This window comes from Musa acuminata, chromosome BXJ1-11 (genome assembly GCF_036884655.1).
Source record: "Musa acuminata AAA Group cultivar baxijiao chromosome BXJ1-11, Cavendish_Baxijiao_AAA, whole genome shotgun sequence".
Classification (NCBI taxonomy): domain Eukaryota; kingdom Viridiplantae; phylum Streptophyta; class Magnoliopsida; order Zingiberales; family Musaceae; genus Musa; species Musa acuminata.
Genome location: NC_088337.1, coordinates 31,991,012 through 32,005,839, shown reverse-complemented (window position 1 = coordinate 32,005,839; position 14,828 = coordinate 31,991,012). Strand labels below are relative to the sequence as shown.

Here is a 14,828-nt window from a genome sequence, read left to right as displayed (position 1 = left end):
GTGAGCGACGGTGGCGACGACCTCTATGGCTCGGCGGGGGAGTTCTTCGGTCTCGGGTCGAGCCCAGGGGGACGGGCCGGACGCCAGTTTAGCCAGGGTGTCGACTCGCTGGTTCTCGCTCCTGGGAACATTCGACAGTTCAAAATGGGCGAACTTGGCGGCCAGGCTTCTTACCTGCGCTAGGTATTTCGCCATAGTCGGGTCCCGGGCCTCGTATTCGCCATCGAGCTGCCTAGCCACCAGCTGCGAGTCGGTGATGACGCGTATGTCGGTCACCTGCATTTCCAGTGCCAATTGGAGCCCCGCCAGGAGAGCCTCGTATTCTGCCTCGTTGTTGGTGGCTCTGAACCCGAAGCGGAAGGAGCGCTCGATCGAGCGGCCGTCAGGTGTTGTCAGTACCAGACCCGCGCCGGCGCCTTTCGCGTTGGCCGAGCCATCTACGTGGAGGGTCCAGGTATCGCGCAGCGGCTCGAGTTCTTCGCCGGTATTCGGCGTCAGCTCCGCAATGAAGTCTGCCACGGCTTGGGCTTTGATGGCGGTCCGAGGTATGTATCGTATGTCGTGCTCGCCGAGCTCCACTGCCCATTTGAGGAGACGCCCTGCAACATCGAATTTGGACAGGACAAGCCGAAGCGGCTGATCGGTTATTACCTCTATCGGGTGGGCCTGGAAGTAGGGGCGGAGTTTCCGCGCCGACAGGACGAGCGCCAGCGCCAGCTTTTCGATCGGCGGGTAGCGTTCTTCTGGCCCGCTCAGCATGTGGCTGACGTAGTAGACCGGTAGTTGGTCGCCGGAAATTTCTTTGACTAGAACCGAGCTGACCGCGTGCCGAGAGACGGCAAGGTAGAGACTCAGCTTCTCCCCTGGGGAGACCGAAGCGAGTCGAGGGAGGCTGGCCAGGTGTAGCTTCATCTGCTCGAAGGCCGTCTCGCATTCCGCCGTCCATTGGAAGTTCTTCGGATCCTTCAGGGCCCGGAAAAAAGAGTGGCAGCGATCTCCCGATCGGGAGAGGAAACGCGATAAAGCGACTAGCCTCCCGTTAAGGCGCTGCAGGTCTCTGATCGTCCGAGGAGGCCGCATGTCAATGATGGCCTGTATCTTTTCCGGGTTGGCGTCAATCCCTCTTTCGTGTACGATGAATCCGAGGAATTTTCCCGAGGTCACACCGAAGGCGCACTTGGTGGGGTTGAGACGCAGGCCGAACCTCCGCAGAGTGTCGAATGTTTCTGCCAGATCGGAGGGATGAGCCTCCGCCGTTCGGCTCTTTACGATCATGTCGTCGACATATACCTCCATGTTTCGTCCGATCTGGTGGGCGAACATCTTGTTCACCGTCCTCTGGTAGGTTGCCCCGGCGTTTTTTAACCCGAATGGCATAACTTTGTAAAAATATATCCCTTGCTCGGTGAGGAAGGCTGTATGTTTTTGATCTTCGGGTGCCATCCTGATCTGGTTGTACCCGGAGAAGGCGTCCATAAACGAGAGTCGGGCGTGGCCGGCCGTGGCGTCGACCAGCTGGTCGATCTTTGGCAGGGGGTAGCAATCTTTTGGGCAAGCATTGTTGAGACTGGTGTAGTCAACGCACATCCGCCAGCTTCCATTAGGTTTTTTGACAAGGACTACATTGGAGAGCCACTGTGGGTACCTTGCCTCTTCTATGAAACCGGCCGCCAGAAGCCGGTTTACTTCTTCTCGGATGGCCAGTTGCCGATCCGGGGCCTGCCGCCTGGGCCTCTGTTTCACCGGCCGGGCGTCGGACGAGATGTTCAGGTGGTGCAGCGCGACTTCCGGGTGGACTCCTGTTAGGTCGGCTGGCGTCCAAGCGAAGATGTCGGTGTTGACTCGCAAAAGGCCGACAAGCTGTTGTCGTTCCTTTTCGGGGAGTCCCAACCCGATTTTGACTGTTTGATCGGGCCTTCCTTCGACCAGTGGCAAGTCGACAGTGGCTTCCTTTGGCTCGGGGCGGGGGGTTGGTTTTTTTCCCTCCCAGGGGTCTTCCAGCGGGGATTGGATCCTTGCTCTCTTGTTTAATGACACAGCGGTCAAGTAGCAGCGCCTGGACTCCCAGGAGTTTCCCGCCACTTCCCCGACCCCATCATGGGTCGGGAACTTGATGGTTTGATAATAAGTTGAGACGACGGCTCGGGTCTTGTTGAGGGTTGGCCGTCCTAGGATGGCGTTGTATGCTGTGGGGAGGTCGACTACCAGAAAGGAGGTCATCACAGTTTTCGCCTTCGGGAAGGCTCCCAGGGTCAGAGGCAGGGTGATGACCCCTAGTGACGAGATTGAGGCGCCGGTGAACCCCGTGAGTGTTGAGCATACCGGCTTCATGCTCTCCTTTACCAGGCCGAGCTTTTGGAAGGCGTCCCAGTAAAGTATATCGGCCGAGCTCCCAGTGTCGACCATGATTCTTCTCACTTGCGCGTTGGCGATTCTGGCTGATATCACCAGTGCGTCATCATGCTCGGCCAGTTCAGATCCCTCGGTCGGGAAGGTGACTTCGGGACCTCTTTCGGGTCTGGAATCCTCTGCCCGGGAGGCCCTGGCGTATGCCCTTCCGCCCGCCGTGGAACTCCCTCCGGACGCCGGCCCGCCGGTTATGACATCTATGTGTCGCTCGATGGGGCCCTCCGGGCGTGGGGAGAGCTCCTTGTCTGGTCGGAGGTATGAACCGAGGTGTCCTCGGCGGATGAGCTCCTCAATTTGCCTTTTTAATTCTCGACACTCCTCGGTGTCGTGACCGGGCTGTCGGTGGAAACGGCAGTATTTGGAGCGGTCCGCGAGCTCGCGCGGACTCCTCATCGGGTAGGGGTCTTTGAGAAGGCCTTTCTCCTTAATATGGAGAAATATCTCGGTCCGAGAGGAGTTCAGGCCCGGGAGAGGGGACCTAGGTACCGCATCGTTGAGGCCACCGGCCCTGCGTCGGGAGGTGGCGGGCTGTTGCTGTTGGGACTGCTCTGGCTTGACCCTTTTGCGCTCGTCACGCTTCCCGACCATCCATGCCTCGGCAGCGATGTACTGGTTCGCACGCTGCAACATTTCGGGTATCGAAGTAGGGGGTCGCTCCACCAGAGACCAAAAGAATCGGGTAGGGCGCAGGCCCATCATGAATGCCTGCATAATCAAAGAAGGGTGAGCATCAGATAGCCCGCGGATTTGCGTGGTGAAGCGGTTCACAAAGTGAGAAAGGGGCTCATCCTCCCTCTGGTTGAGCCCCAGGAGCATCGCCACCGACGGTTTCGGCTTGGCATGAGCCAGGAAGTTAAGCTCAAAGTCCCTGGCCAGCTGGTCGAAAGAGGCAATGGTCGCGGTCTTCAGATTGCTGTACCACGCTCGGGCTGGGCCCCGCAGGGTTGTCGGGAACGCCCTGCACATCAGGGCATCGGACGTCCCGTATAGCGCCATTTGGGCGCGGAAAGCAGCCACGTGGTCCGCCGGATCGGTGGCACCTTCGTAAGCATCTAGTGACGGGAGCCGAAAATGCGGCGGGATGGCCTGCTCTTGAATCTCGGGGATGAAGGGGGACCCCTGGTGTTGTTCGGCCCCCGGGTCTCCCCCGGTCCGGCGAACCTCGCGCTGCACCTCGTCCAGCCGGCGGCCTACGAGGCGTAGCTGGGCCCACAGTTCCTCCGCTGAGTCTGAAAGTGGGGCTACGGGCGTCGGGTGCGCCGCTGGTTCCTCCGCTCCTCGGCTCCCGAGTCGGGTCGATCGGCGCGGAGGGGAAATGGGAGACTCGGGGAGCGGTGCGGCGTTTTGAGCGCCGGCGGGCCGTCGCCGTGGTGGGGGTAAGGTTGAGTGTGAAGACGTCGGGGGAGAGACCAGCGGGATGATGGTCTGCATTACTCCCGTAAGGGCCCGAACCTGGTGCGTGAGGTCGTAAAGGGCTTCGGGTGGCACGGGTGACGGGCCACCGGGATTGGCGACGGGAGGCGATAGGCCCGGATCGTTGAATAATCGCCAATAGCGCTCCGAGGTCGCGGCGGGGCGCTCGTCCCGAATTCCCTCCTGTTGGGGGTGCTCCTCCGTCGCGTCGGTCGTGTGCGACCGGATGGCTGGGGGTTCGTCGGAGTGAGCCTGCGGATCGCTTGACATTCGGACCGGCCCTCCTTCTAGCGCCATTATGTTAGTGTAAACACCTTTTTTTAGTTAGTATAAACACCATTTATTTCTTAGCCGTGACCCGGGAGGTCGTCTCGGCTCGTTCGGGGGTCCGAATGGCGGGGATCTTCCTGGGGCGGTACTCGTCTCCACCGGGATGGTCGGGTGCGGCCTCGGACTCGGGGCGATGCGGCGACTCTTCCCGAGCGGGGATCGCCGGCACGTCCCGGGCGGGAGACCTCGGCTTGATACCTGCACAATGGTCGGGTTCGCTCGACCCGACCCCTCCGACGGTCAAGTTAGAGAGATGCGATGGCGGTTGTTCGGGGAATTCAGCCCCTTACCTCTCCCTTCTGGCTTGGGGACGTTTATATGGGAACTCGGCATCCTCGGCTGCGCCATCCCGTCGGTCGGGGCCGTATCTCTGATGGCGTCCGACATCGTTGAGGACGTTGCGTATGGGAACGGGGGATCGCAGGGTATGGGCGAGCTTCAACCGCTACCCACTTCTGTCTCGTCCTACTGTGCTGGGTCAACTGAAGGGGCTGCGGGCTTCGTGAGGCTAACGTCCGGACACAGACTGTTGCCCTCGTTGCTCTCCCTGGGGCGCCGCGCCTGTCCACGTGCGGGGGAAGTCGCCGGGGGTGGGGTTTACCATTTTTTGCCATATCAGAAATAGTTTAGGATTACTATTAAAGCCACGGCTCAAACGAAAACAAGATGGCGTCAGGATCATACCTGGTTAGGAGCATCGAAGGAAAGGAAAGGAAATGGAGGAAAAGGCTGCTCGGATATATATGATGGTGTGCTTCATCCTCAGAAAGCATGTTACCTGCATCATGTCCTACTTGCACCACAAAAGGCGAGGAGGGATACGGTGCTTTCAGCAAATCAAGCAAATATAACTATGTTGTGATTCAGTACTCCTCAGTACCCACCACCATCATTAGCAAGGCTCAGCAATCAAGACAAGATTTCAGCAGGAAGCATTATTTATGTGGGCCTTAGTACTACTAATTTCTAGAGATAACTATGTTAAGCTCAACAAATAGGAGAGAACAATTGCATGAATCCCCAGAAAACTTGTCATATCTTTGTGAATGGACTACAAACAAGACTACACAGCTAACAGAGAGCAAGCAACACAGGAATTCCAAGCATAAATTCCAAAGAACCAATAACCAGACCATCTGATATACTTAGTTGATGGAAAATCCTTCTGATTACCTCAGAGCATCACCGGTCCATAGAATCTTGTCAAAATCTCCAATACACAGACTGAGGTTTCTCCTGCACCAAGAATAGAAAAACCTTCCAGTCAAGTGAAAATTCTGATCTAATTCAAGTGTTTTTTTCTTGCCTGCCATGTTCAAATACATAGCCTCTCTATACAGACCATCCTATATGGTTGATACAGGAAGTTCAGAGAATCTTGTGAGGGAGTTCTACCAAAATTTGACTGTGCTCACAGCTCTAAGAACTCTAGACCGATCAGCAATCAAGTAAGATAAAAGAACTTCCTGTTGAATATGAATAGATGTCAATGCGACAAGCATAATGCATGAGGAAGTCAACAGAAATTCCATGAGGGCTCGAGGGATAAGAACCGTCGACTATAAGAACTTGCACCTCGTTCCTGACCATCTGAACGTCTATGCACAATGGTATTCTAGAGGATACTTTGTAAACTCGCATCAGTTCCATCAATGGAGCATTTAGTCATTAGGCCTGTTGAACAAAAAATGTTAAGCTACTGCATCTAAACACAAAATCAAAATCACTCTTAACTGAGCAACCAAAAGTCCAAGACATAAATTAGATTCAATTCCGTAAGTAACAACTGGACCACAAAAGACCAAAAGAAAGTTTTCATTATATAGGATATTCCAAAATCAATTGTGACAGCTATTCTTTTTTCATCATTTGCTCAATTTTTTGGCATATAATCACACCCTATGATAGTGTCTCTTAGCATTATGTTTTTTTCCTGTTTAATTCACCAACTCATTAGCAAACATTTAAATGACCTTATACCATAAGAGACATAGATGCCCCTCCTAGAACACAACAGTCAAAGTATCCGGACTTACACAAAATTTAACACTTAGAACATTGAAAAGGATTTCATTCACTTTTAACTTTTTAAACAGTTAATTTACAACTATTGAGTACAAGGGCATAGATTCAGGAACTAGTTTTGTAGGGTCATGTATAGGCCATAGTAACTTTAAAAAGGTTACACCAAAATGAATTACCTCAAGTTAGAGAGACTATCTGCTAGAAGAGTGACAATCGATGCTATGCTAAAAGGTAAGTTTGTGTATGTATATAACATGACCTTAAATGGCATTCTGGAAGATATCTCAAAAAAAACAAAAATCCAATCACAAATCTTAATCATCTCCTATAAGAAAGTTCAGGAAGCTTCTCACTCATAAAAGCTAGCAGCTTCTGAATCCCAAAATTTTAAAAGATCAGAAGAATATATTAGATACGAAGTGCAGTCATTAGAATGGTATATGCATCCACAATGTGAAGGAAATGACAATGTTAAATCTATAATAAAATTTTAACCTCCAATCATAATACTCCATTCTTCATAAACAAAGAGGTTATCAACCATTTAAACAAAATTAAATGCATCTAAAAGGCCTAGATATCCTACAGTATATGAAACCTTTAAACAACACCATTTAAAGGTAAGCTATATGGTAACTTCAATATAATAGTTGATCATAAAATATATAGATGGTTAAAGATCTATACAACAAGTCATGACCAAGAATATATCAAATTTACAACAAAAGTCACTTAAATTAGCTAGTTGACCCAGCTAACCAATAATATACCAAATTTACAACAGAAGTCACTTGAAATAGTTAGTTGACTCAGCTAACCAAGAAAACACTAAATTTACAACAAAAGTCACTTCAAATAGTTAGTTGACAAATAAATCAGTGTAAATATGCAATGCAACATAACCTTGATGATCTTTAACGTCTCTTTGCTTGTCGATTCAAGTCTGTTCTTAAGAGTAAGGAGTGCCTCCTCTGCAGCCTATATATTATTAAAGTGGATATTAGGCAGAAACTAGAATGTCCAGATAAATATTTTGCAAACTGTGAGCATTGTGGATCTGAGGCAAATAAGATCAGACTGCAAACATTAAAGATTGTATGATGCAGATTGACAAACATATCCAATAAGTTCTAAAATATCACACATCAAATAATGCTATTTTAAATGGGTGTTGATATAGCTAAATCTTTTATCACAAGTTGAAGATGATTTATACAGATATTGTTGTGGGAAGACATTCCACTGGGTGAAAAACAAAGGATGACATGTAACAAACTAGAAGTTGAAACAAGATATGCAGGCCTTGGATCAAAACTGATTAGCATAAAACATGTTGGCCTACCCTTTCAGCAATCAGTCTGTACAAGTAACCCATCCATGACCGATTTCACTGTAGAGTGTAGACAATAAGAATTTGTGTATGACAGCAGAAATTGATATTGTGTGTCCAACGATATGTGACTCAAATTCAGATGCAAGATTACCTATAAGACAGAATGCTACAATTCGAAGACAAAATGACAAGCACAAAACAGTCGAGTGGCTTGATCAGCACTGCCCTCCTAATTTTAATATGAGAGGCAAATTAACAAAGTCATAGAGAAATATTTCTAAAATGATGGAAAAAGGGAAATTATCTTTTCAGGGCTCACAGTCCTAAAATATAGAGGAAAAGGAAACTAGACATGCATCCATGAAGATCAAGTACAAAAAGAAATGTGGACAAAAAGATGATAGGACCACCTGAAGCTTAGCCTCCTCTTTGCTTAAACCAACTCCCTTTCCCAAAATATTTCCAGCTAATTCAACCTATAAGATAGTAAGGTGCAAAATCATAATTATTTTCACAAAGAGTATGAAATGATCAGATATGCTTCATTGTTAACCCATAAAATGAAAAGAATAAGCATGTTATGAGAGCAAGAAACATAGAAGGTAAATGTAATAGTTATAAACAATTGAACTGAGACAGAGCTATATAACCTGAAAACAATACTCTCCCTTATTTGGCATCACAGAAGATGTTGTTTTTTCCTGGAATACTATAGTTTGTCCGTCCAAACACTAGAAATTAAATATGGAGCTTGCTCAGTTAAATGACTGTTCCAACATTAGTAACAAATTTCAAAGCATTACAGAAAAGCATATGTTCATTACTTGCTAGTTTTTTAATACCAGACAGGACAGAGAAGAATCTAAGTCAATACCCAATTTTTGTGATGTACTGGCAGGTAAGTGTTCTTTCTTGGCTGGCTCATTTTGAGGGCTGTCCGTATCATTTAAGAAGCCATTTTCATTCCCAAGAAAATGCTTATAAACACTTGTAACCATACCACCAGTAGCAGGCACAATAAAGGATGAATAGTCTCCTACAATTCCACAAGAAAAAAAAGGTAAATTAGATAGCCGATCTGTTATGGAACTCACATAAAAAGTTGTCCAGTTACAAAAAGCACTAAAAAACTTCAAGCGGCAACAAACTTTCCAAGAAGAAGCAGCAAAAGTAGTACTAAGCAAATAGTGAGATGATATATAAAAGGCTGGTTCAGCAGTAAAATATTACTAAAAAATGGGTCATCACTAATAACTTTGCTCAACTGATTCAGCATAAAATAAAGAAGTTAATGGATATTCAGTTGCCCATGAGACCAAAATGTTTAGGTTGAAGTTGATAGTAGTATACTCATCAGACCCTTATAAGTCAAATCTTAATCTTGCTCACTTTCGATGTGGGACTAATTAGGGGTGTTACAATCACGACCCGGGTCTGATGAGCCAACTGGCCAATAACTCCATTTTGGTCCTTTCAACCACGGACCAAAATGCTTAAGCAGGAGTTAACGTAGTACACTCATCAGGCCCATATAAGCCAATCATACTCATTGCCCACTTCCAATGTGGGACTAATGGAATGTTACAAGCTTTGTACCAGAAATCCACCTTCAAATATTTTCGAAACAATCAAATTTGATCTCATCAAAATTGTTTGACTCAAGGGGTAAGACATGACAGGCATTGATCAAGTGCACATTCAGCCAACCACACTTCAAAAAGGAGTTTTACAAAAAAAAAAAAACTCGGTAAACCTTCACTGTCTAGCTAATGTGTGTGGATATCCAATAATAGCTTGTCAGACAATTCACAGTCCAATGAGAAATTTAGGTTCCCCCACCAGGAAAGGCCTTGATAAATACAAAAAGGAGGAAAAGTTTGATATAGGTAAAGCAGTAACATGAACTAAAATATCCTAACTGTTCAAACTTTTAGGAAGCGAAATTCTTTTTTTTTTTTATTGAAGTGAAATTCTAGTGTCATAAATACCACACCAATCCATATATGAAATGACTTCTTAAATGAGTATGTTGCACACACTTTGTTAAGGTATGTTCACAGAACTCCATAAGTGTTACTTAGTCACAATACAGGGGAATTGTATACCGACCATGTGACGCTAGCCACATACATAATTGCAACTGCATCTATGGCCCAAGCACGGGACTATATGAGTCGACGTTGTGCCCCAGAAACCCGGATGGGCCAACCCATGCCGCGGGGGGCGTACGAGCGTGCCTTGGGAGGTACCGATGGTCACTATCAACCATTGTACTTCCGGGCGGGCCATCTTCGCATGTATAAATACCAATTCCCTATCCTAGGAGAAGGGGTGACAAAAAAAAGACATACCTGCACTCACAAACTTAACCATCAAAGGGGTCAGGTCGGGAACCTCCCCCCGATATTGACCTATTGTGTAGGATCCTGGCAAGATTGAGCGCAACGCTACTCCACCTCAGGACGCCATCGAAGATTCGATCGTAGCCCCCGAGCCGAGCTCCTCGGCCCGACCTCGCTCCCCCATCTTTCTTCCCCCTGAGAAGCCACATGGATGACCTTGCGCTTTCAAGATTGGACCAAGCAGTGCCGACTCTAGGCCACAGCATGGATAAAATCAAGGGTTAAACAATCCAAGTCGACTAGCTCCCAAAATGGATAAAATCACTCACCTCAACATAATGTTGCAAATCCTTACTGCCTCCATTTATGGACCTTAACTCAATCTGTCCAATACAAAAAGAAAAAGAAAAGTTAGATACAAGACGAAAATCCTTTGGGATTCAGCACAAGCAAATACCTTAAGAGTTACATCTCCTGCCTATTTCTTGCATTGTAGAAATGAACATGGATGCGGCAAGCCGGCAAGTAAACTTGGTTGTCCTGATTCACTATATAGATTTATGTTGCTTGCAGATGGTTGATTTACTGATATCTTGCCATCTTCATCAGAAGCAAATCAATTAAGGAAAAACACAAGAATGCACTAGAGTAGGCACTATAAATTAATTAAGATATCTTTTTATTTTTTTTTCAAAGCAAAGGTGATAGTGGAAATCTTCTCCCCCAATGGTGGCTTGACACATGGCAACACAACCAGCAGTGAGGGGGCAAGACCCAATCAACAGCTAGGCCACATGGACATTAGTCCAAAACAATAGTAAGATTCGAATATCTCACCTCTCTTGTGCACATGGGCCCAAATCATATTAAGCTGATTCGGACATCGCCGATTGATAGGGAATATTCTCGCACTAACTACAGTTCGCTAGTTGGCAGCCACCGTGGAGCTGACTGTGAACTCAACCTGGCAGGCGGCACCCTTCCACCTAGTCCCGTGCCGCATGGGACTATACGAGTCGACGTTGTGAACTAGAAACCCGGATGGGCCAACCCATGCCATAGGGGGCGTACGGGTCGATTGCCTGCGCGACCGTGCCTTAGGAGGTACCGGTGGTCACTATCAACCATTGTACTTCCGTGCTATTTTCGCATGTATAAATACCAATTCCCTATCCTAGGATAAAGGGAGACAAAAAAAAGAAACACCTACACTCACAAACCTAACCATCGAAGGGGTCGGGTTAGGAACCTCCCCCCGACATTGACCTATCGTGTAGGATCCTGACAGATTGAGCGCAACGTGACTCCACCTCAGGACGCCCTCAGAGATTCGATCATAGCCCCCGAGCCGACCTCCTCGGCCCGACCTCACTCCCCCATCTTTCTTCCCCATTAGAAGCCACATGGACGACCTTGCGCTTTCAAGATTGGACCAAGCAAAGCCGACTCTAGGCCACAACATAAAGGTGCACAACATCGATGATAGAGAATATTTTGACAGCCAATCACCACCTGCCAACTAATCACCTTGAGGATGCTGATACGGAAGAAAGGGCCCTAATCATCCTCCCCTTGTCGCCGACATGGGAGGTAATTATAGCTTCTCAGGCCTCATGGACAATAGTCCATGGGAGACCGTTTGGGCTTGTCCTCCCTTTTTGCCCTCGTGGGCAAGACACCAAGGGGGACGATGGGGTCGTTACAAGGTGCCCCCTCAATTGACCACCCTAGTGTTGGCCTAAGGGACACTTTTTTTTTAGAACACCCCATACCCCAAAAGGAACCTCGGACTGACTTGAGTATCAGAGGGATCGGGTCGGGAAACTTCTCCCGACATTAGTCTTTTTGTAGGAAGTGCCCGGGAAGTCGAACCCCTACCTCGGAGCCACTCCAAGTCCACCTCGGAGCCACCTCAAATACGTCCGGGCCACTTAGAGGGGACCTTGAACATTTCTACGCCTTCGAGTCTAGATCAAGCGGGCTGACTCAAACGTCGACGGTACTTTCCCTCGGCATTTTGGCGCTAGAGGAAGGGCCTGAATGTCGCAAGAACGTCCACCCGCTAACCCTCTCAACGAACGATCCAGTGAGGAGGCTTTACCTCTAACCCATAGCACCTGCCCTCCCTCCCCATGTAGATGCATCCACTTTTGCTTAAACACCAGGGCATTACTGGCGTCTATTCAATTACCCAGGTCTTTCACCTCGGGGACAAATATGGGCCACCTGATTGTTCCTGTCGAAGCATTCTTGAATCTCACTCACCAGGTATAGACGCTCACGGGCATGATACAGACTATCACTGTAACATCCCATTAGTTCCACATCGGAAGTGGGCAATGTGTATGATTAGCTTATAAGGGCCTGATGAGTGTACTGCGCTAACTCCCACTTAAGCATTTTGGTCCGTGGTTGAAGGACCAAAATGAAGTTATTGGCCAGTTGGCTCATCATACTCGGGTCGTGACATTTGGTATCAGAGCCGACCTAGCATTTGGGCAGGGTGAGAGGGCTCGAGTAGGAAAGGGCTACCCGTGGATGAAGTCGAGAACTCATCACGGCGTGGAGCCACCACTGAGTTAATCCTCACATGCACTATGCTAGGGTTCGATCTAGGATATGTCGGGCCTTAACGAGGACGTCAAGCTAATTGAGTTGGGGATATTGTAACATCCCATTAGTCCCACATCGGAAGTGGGCAATGTGTATGATTAGCTTATAAGGGCCTGATAAGTGTACTACGCTAACTCCCGCTTAAGCATTTTGGTCCGTGGTTGAAGGACCAAAATGGAGTTATTGGCCAGTTAGCTCATCAGACTCGGGTCGTGACAATCACCCCACTCCTGACCCAACTAACTCAACAAGCCACACCATTGTCCCAACCACTGTTGTCGTCCACACCTGTCGGGATTCCACTAACTGACCCAGTACCGACAGCTCAGGACTGTCCCAGGCCCGTTAAGCTACCGGCAGAAGGAGCACCCCGCTCCCAGATCGTGGATTTTAGCACGCCGCTGCATCAACGCACTGCCCTGCTCGAATCAGAGACCCAATCAACGGATTCAATGGACAACTCCTTGAGGACCCAACTGTGACAAATGGACCAACGCTTAAACGAGATGCGTCGAGAGTTCCAGCAATCCAAGGGGGAAGGTTCGATTGATCTCACCTCGGGTCGCTCCCCGTTCACCCAGAGCATCCAAGAGAAACTGAACTTGACAAATTTTTGCCTTTCATCACTAGAAGCCTTTTATGGCAACTCTAACCTAAAGGAACACACTGTCGCCTTTCGCGCTCAAATGCCTTTGTATGGCACCTCCGATGTTTTGATATCAAGGTCTGCCATACTGAATCGTATCGCCCGGTACGGACGGTACGTATCGGTCCGACAGACCAGCGGTACGCGGACCGCCCGGTACCGGTCCTACTGTAGCAGTGCAATGTAGCAGTACTACAGTGCTCGATGCATCTGAGTGTACTGCTCGGTACACCTGGGTGTATCGCTCAGTACACCGTACCGTACCGGTACCGAGCCCAGATCGAAATACCGGTACAGTATTGCAAACCTTGTTTGATATGCCGCATTGTCGCAAACTTAACTGGTTTTGCCCATCCGCAAAAGTCAGCCTCTTCGAAACCTGCCATGGTCCTTTAGGATCTACAAAAGAGAAAATGGGTTAAAGAAAGTACCTCAATCAGGATCCACAAGTAACCATCACAGAAAACACTTCGTAGCCAATGCAAATTACAAACGGACTTTACAAGCTCCGAACTAATTGAGACATTTTCCACCTTGCTCGGCGTTGCCATGAGATGCAGCTCTTCGCTCCCGGCGACCACCACCGCATCCTGCGCATGAAAGAATGAGCACCATAGGGATTCTTGCACAGAAAGAGGAGAAAAGAGAAGAAGGGACGAGGAGGGACCTTGCGTTCTCGGAAGCATGAGAGGTAGAGTCGGTTGAGGAGGGGATGATCGGCGTCGGACCTGGCTTGAAGCTTGCAGCGGAGGGCGAAAGGGGAGATGGTTTGGAGGACGGAGAGGGGAAGGCACCGCTCGCTGGGAAGGGAGAGGCAATCGACGCGTATCTCGGTGTTAGGGAACGGCGAGCTTTGGCCCTTACCGTCGCTGTTCTTGGCGGCCGGGAACACTTCGGCTTCTCCAAGGAACACGTCTCAATGGTAGACCTTGCAGCTGATCCCCGGTCGACGGCCCATCACGCCGCGCGACGTGAGCAAGTAGGGTTCCGCGCAAGGCTTATGAAGAAATGACCCCGAGAAGGACACCGGGATTCTCTCCTTCCACACGCCTTCCCAACCTCAATCGGTTCCGCTTGCTGCTGTCCGGGGTGGAGCACAACAACGTCCGGCGAAGATTGGAGAACTCCGTCGTCCGTCTGTCTTTATGGCCCAAAGACTCGTGTCGTGGGGGAAGTTTTCCCCTCACGGAGAAAATATCAAATAGAAAATATTACTCACCAACTTTTTGTCTCGGAGGTTCCATTGATATAACTATATTTTAATTTACTTGAATGAATGGGGAGGTTTTCGTCAATCTATACTGCCAACGTGGCTGTTCAAATATCATTTTTTTTTCATGCACCCTTGATTAAAAATTTAGAACTTCCAATATAGTAATATTATATTATTTTATATAAATATAATAAAAAATATTATATTGATAAATATTATATTATATATTAATATTTGATAGAAAATGGATCGTTAATTGACATGCGGTTGTCACGTGTGATCCAAATTATTATTCATCCGTATATAAAAATTTAAAATAAAAAAATATAAATTTTCTTCTGATTAATTACGACAAAGAAGATAAAAATAATTTAAACTCCTTTTTCTTGCTTTGACAAACAAGAAAATCATAAATTTTATATAAAAATTGTATCCTAAAATTGGAGAAGTAATTATCTTTTTTCTCTAACTATTTTAGTTCACATTTAGAAATATTTGAATATT

General features: G+C 47.9%; 1 protein-coding gene across 18 annotated transcripts; it reads right to left on the bottom strand.

Annotated features, from left to right (window-relative positions):
* Nucleotides 1–5,160: 5,160 nt before the first annotated feature.
* On the bottom strand, nucleotides 5,161–14,304 carry LOC135586981 (RNA polymerase II C-terminal domain phosphatase-like 1). Of its 18 annotated transcripts, none has more exons than XR_010481390.1 (11): nucleotides 13,779–14,304; nucleotides 10,310–13,701; nucleotides 10,182–10,235; nucleotides 9,862–10,104; nucleotides 8,385–8,546; nucleotides 8,161–8,241; nucleotides 7,921–7,986; nucleotides 7,662–7,739; nucleotides 7,520–7,567; nucleotides 7,081–7,155; nucleotides 5,161–5,826 (listed from the first exon to the last, which is right to left on the bottom strand). XR_010481390.1 is itself a non-coding variant. In XM_065091101.1 (11 exons), the coding sequence occupies exons 7-11, from the start codon at nucleotides 8,454–8,456 to the stop codon at nucleotides 5,821–5,823; spliced, it is 300 nt and encodes a 99-aa protein (XP_064947173.1). In that variant the 5' UTR covers nucleotides 8,457–8,546; nucleotides 9,862–10,104; nucleotides 10,182–10,235; nucleotides 10,310–10,452; nucleotides 13,453–13,510; nucleotides 13,645–13,701; nucleotides 13,779–14,304; the 3' UTR covers nucleotides 5,161–5,820. The 18 variants fall into 18 exon arrangements, 13 of the variants coding, with proteins under 13 accessions (XP_064947173.1, XP_064947172.1, XP_064947179.1 ...); XM_065091101.1 differs by lacking the exons at nucleotides 7,520–7,567; nucleotides 7,662–7,739 and having other exon boundaries at nucleotides 10,310–10,452; nucleotides 13,453–13,510; nucleotides 13,645–13,701; XM_065091100.1 differs by lacking the exons at nucleotides 7,520–7,567; nucleotides 7,662–7,739 and having other exon boundaries at nucleotides 10,310–10,452; nucleotides 13,543–13,701.
* Between the last annotated feature and the right edge of the window lie 524 nt (nucleotides 14,305–14,828).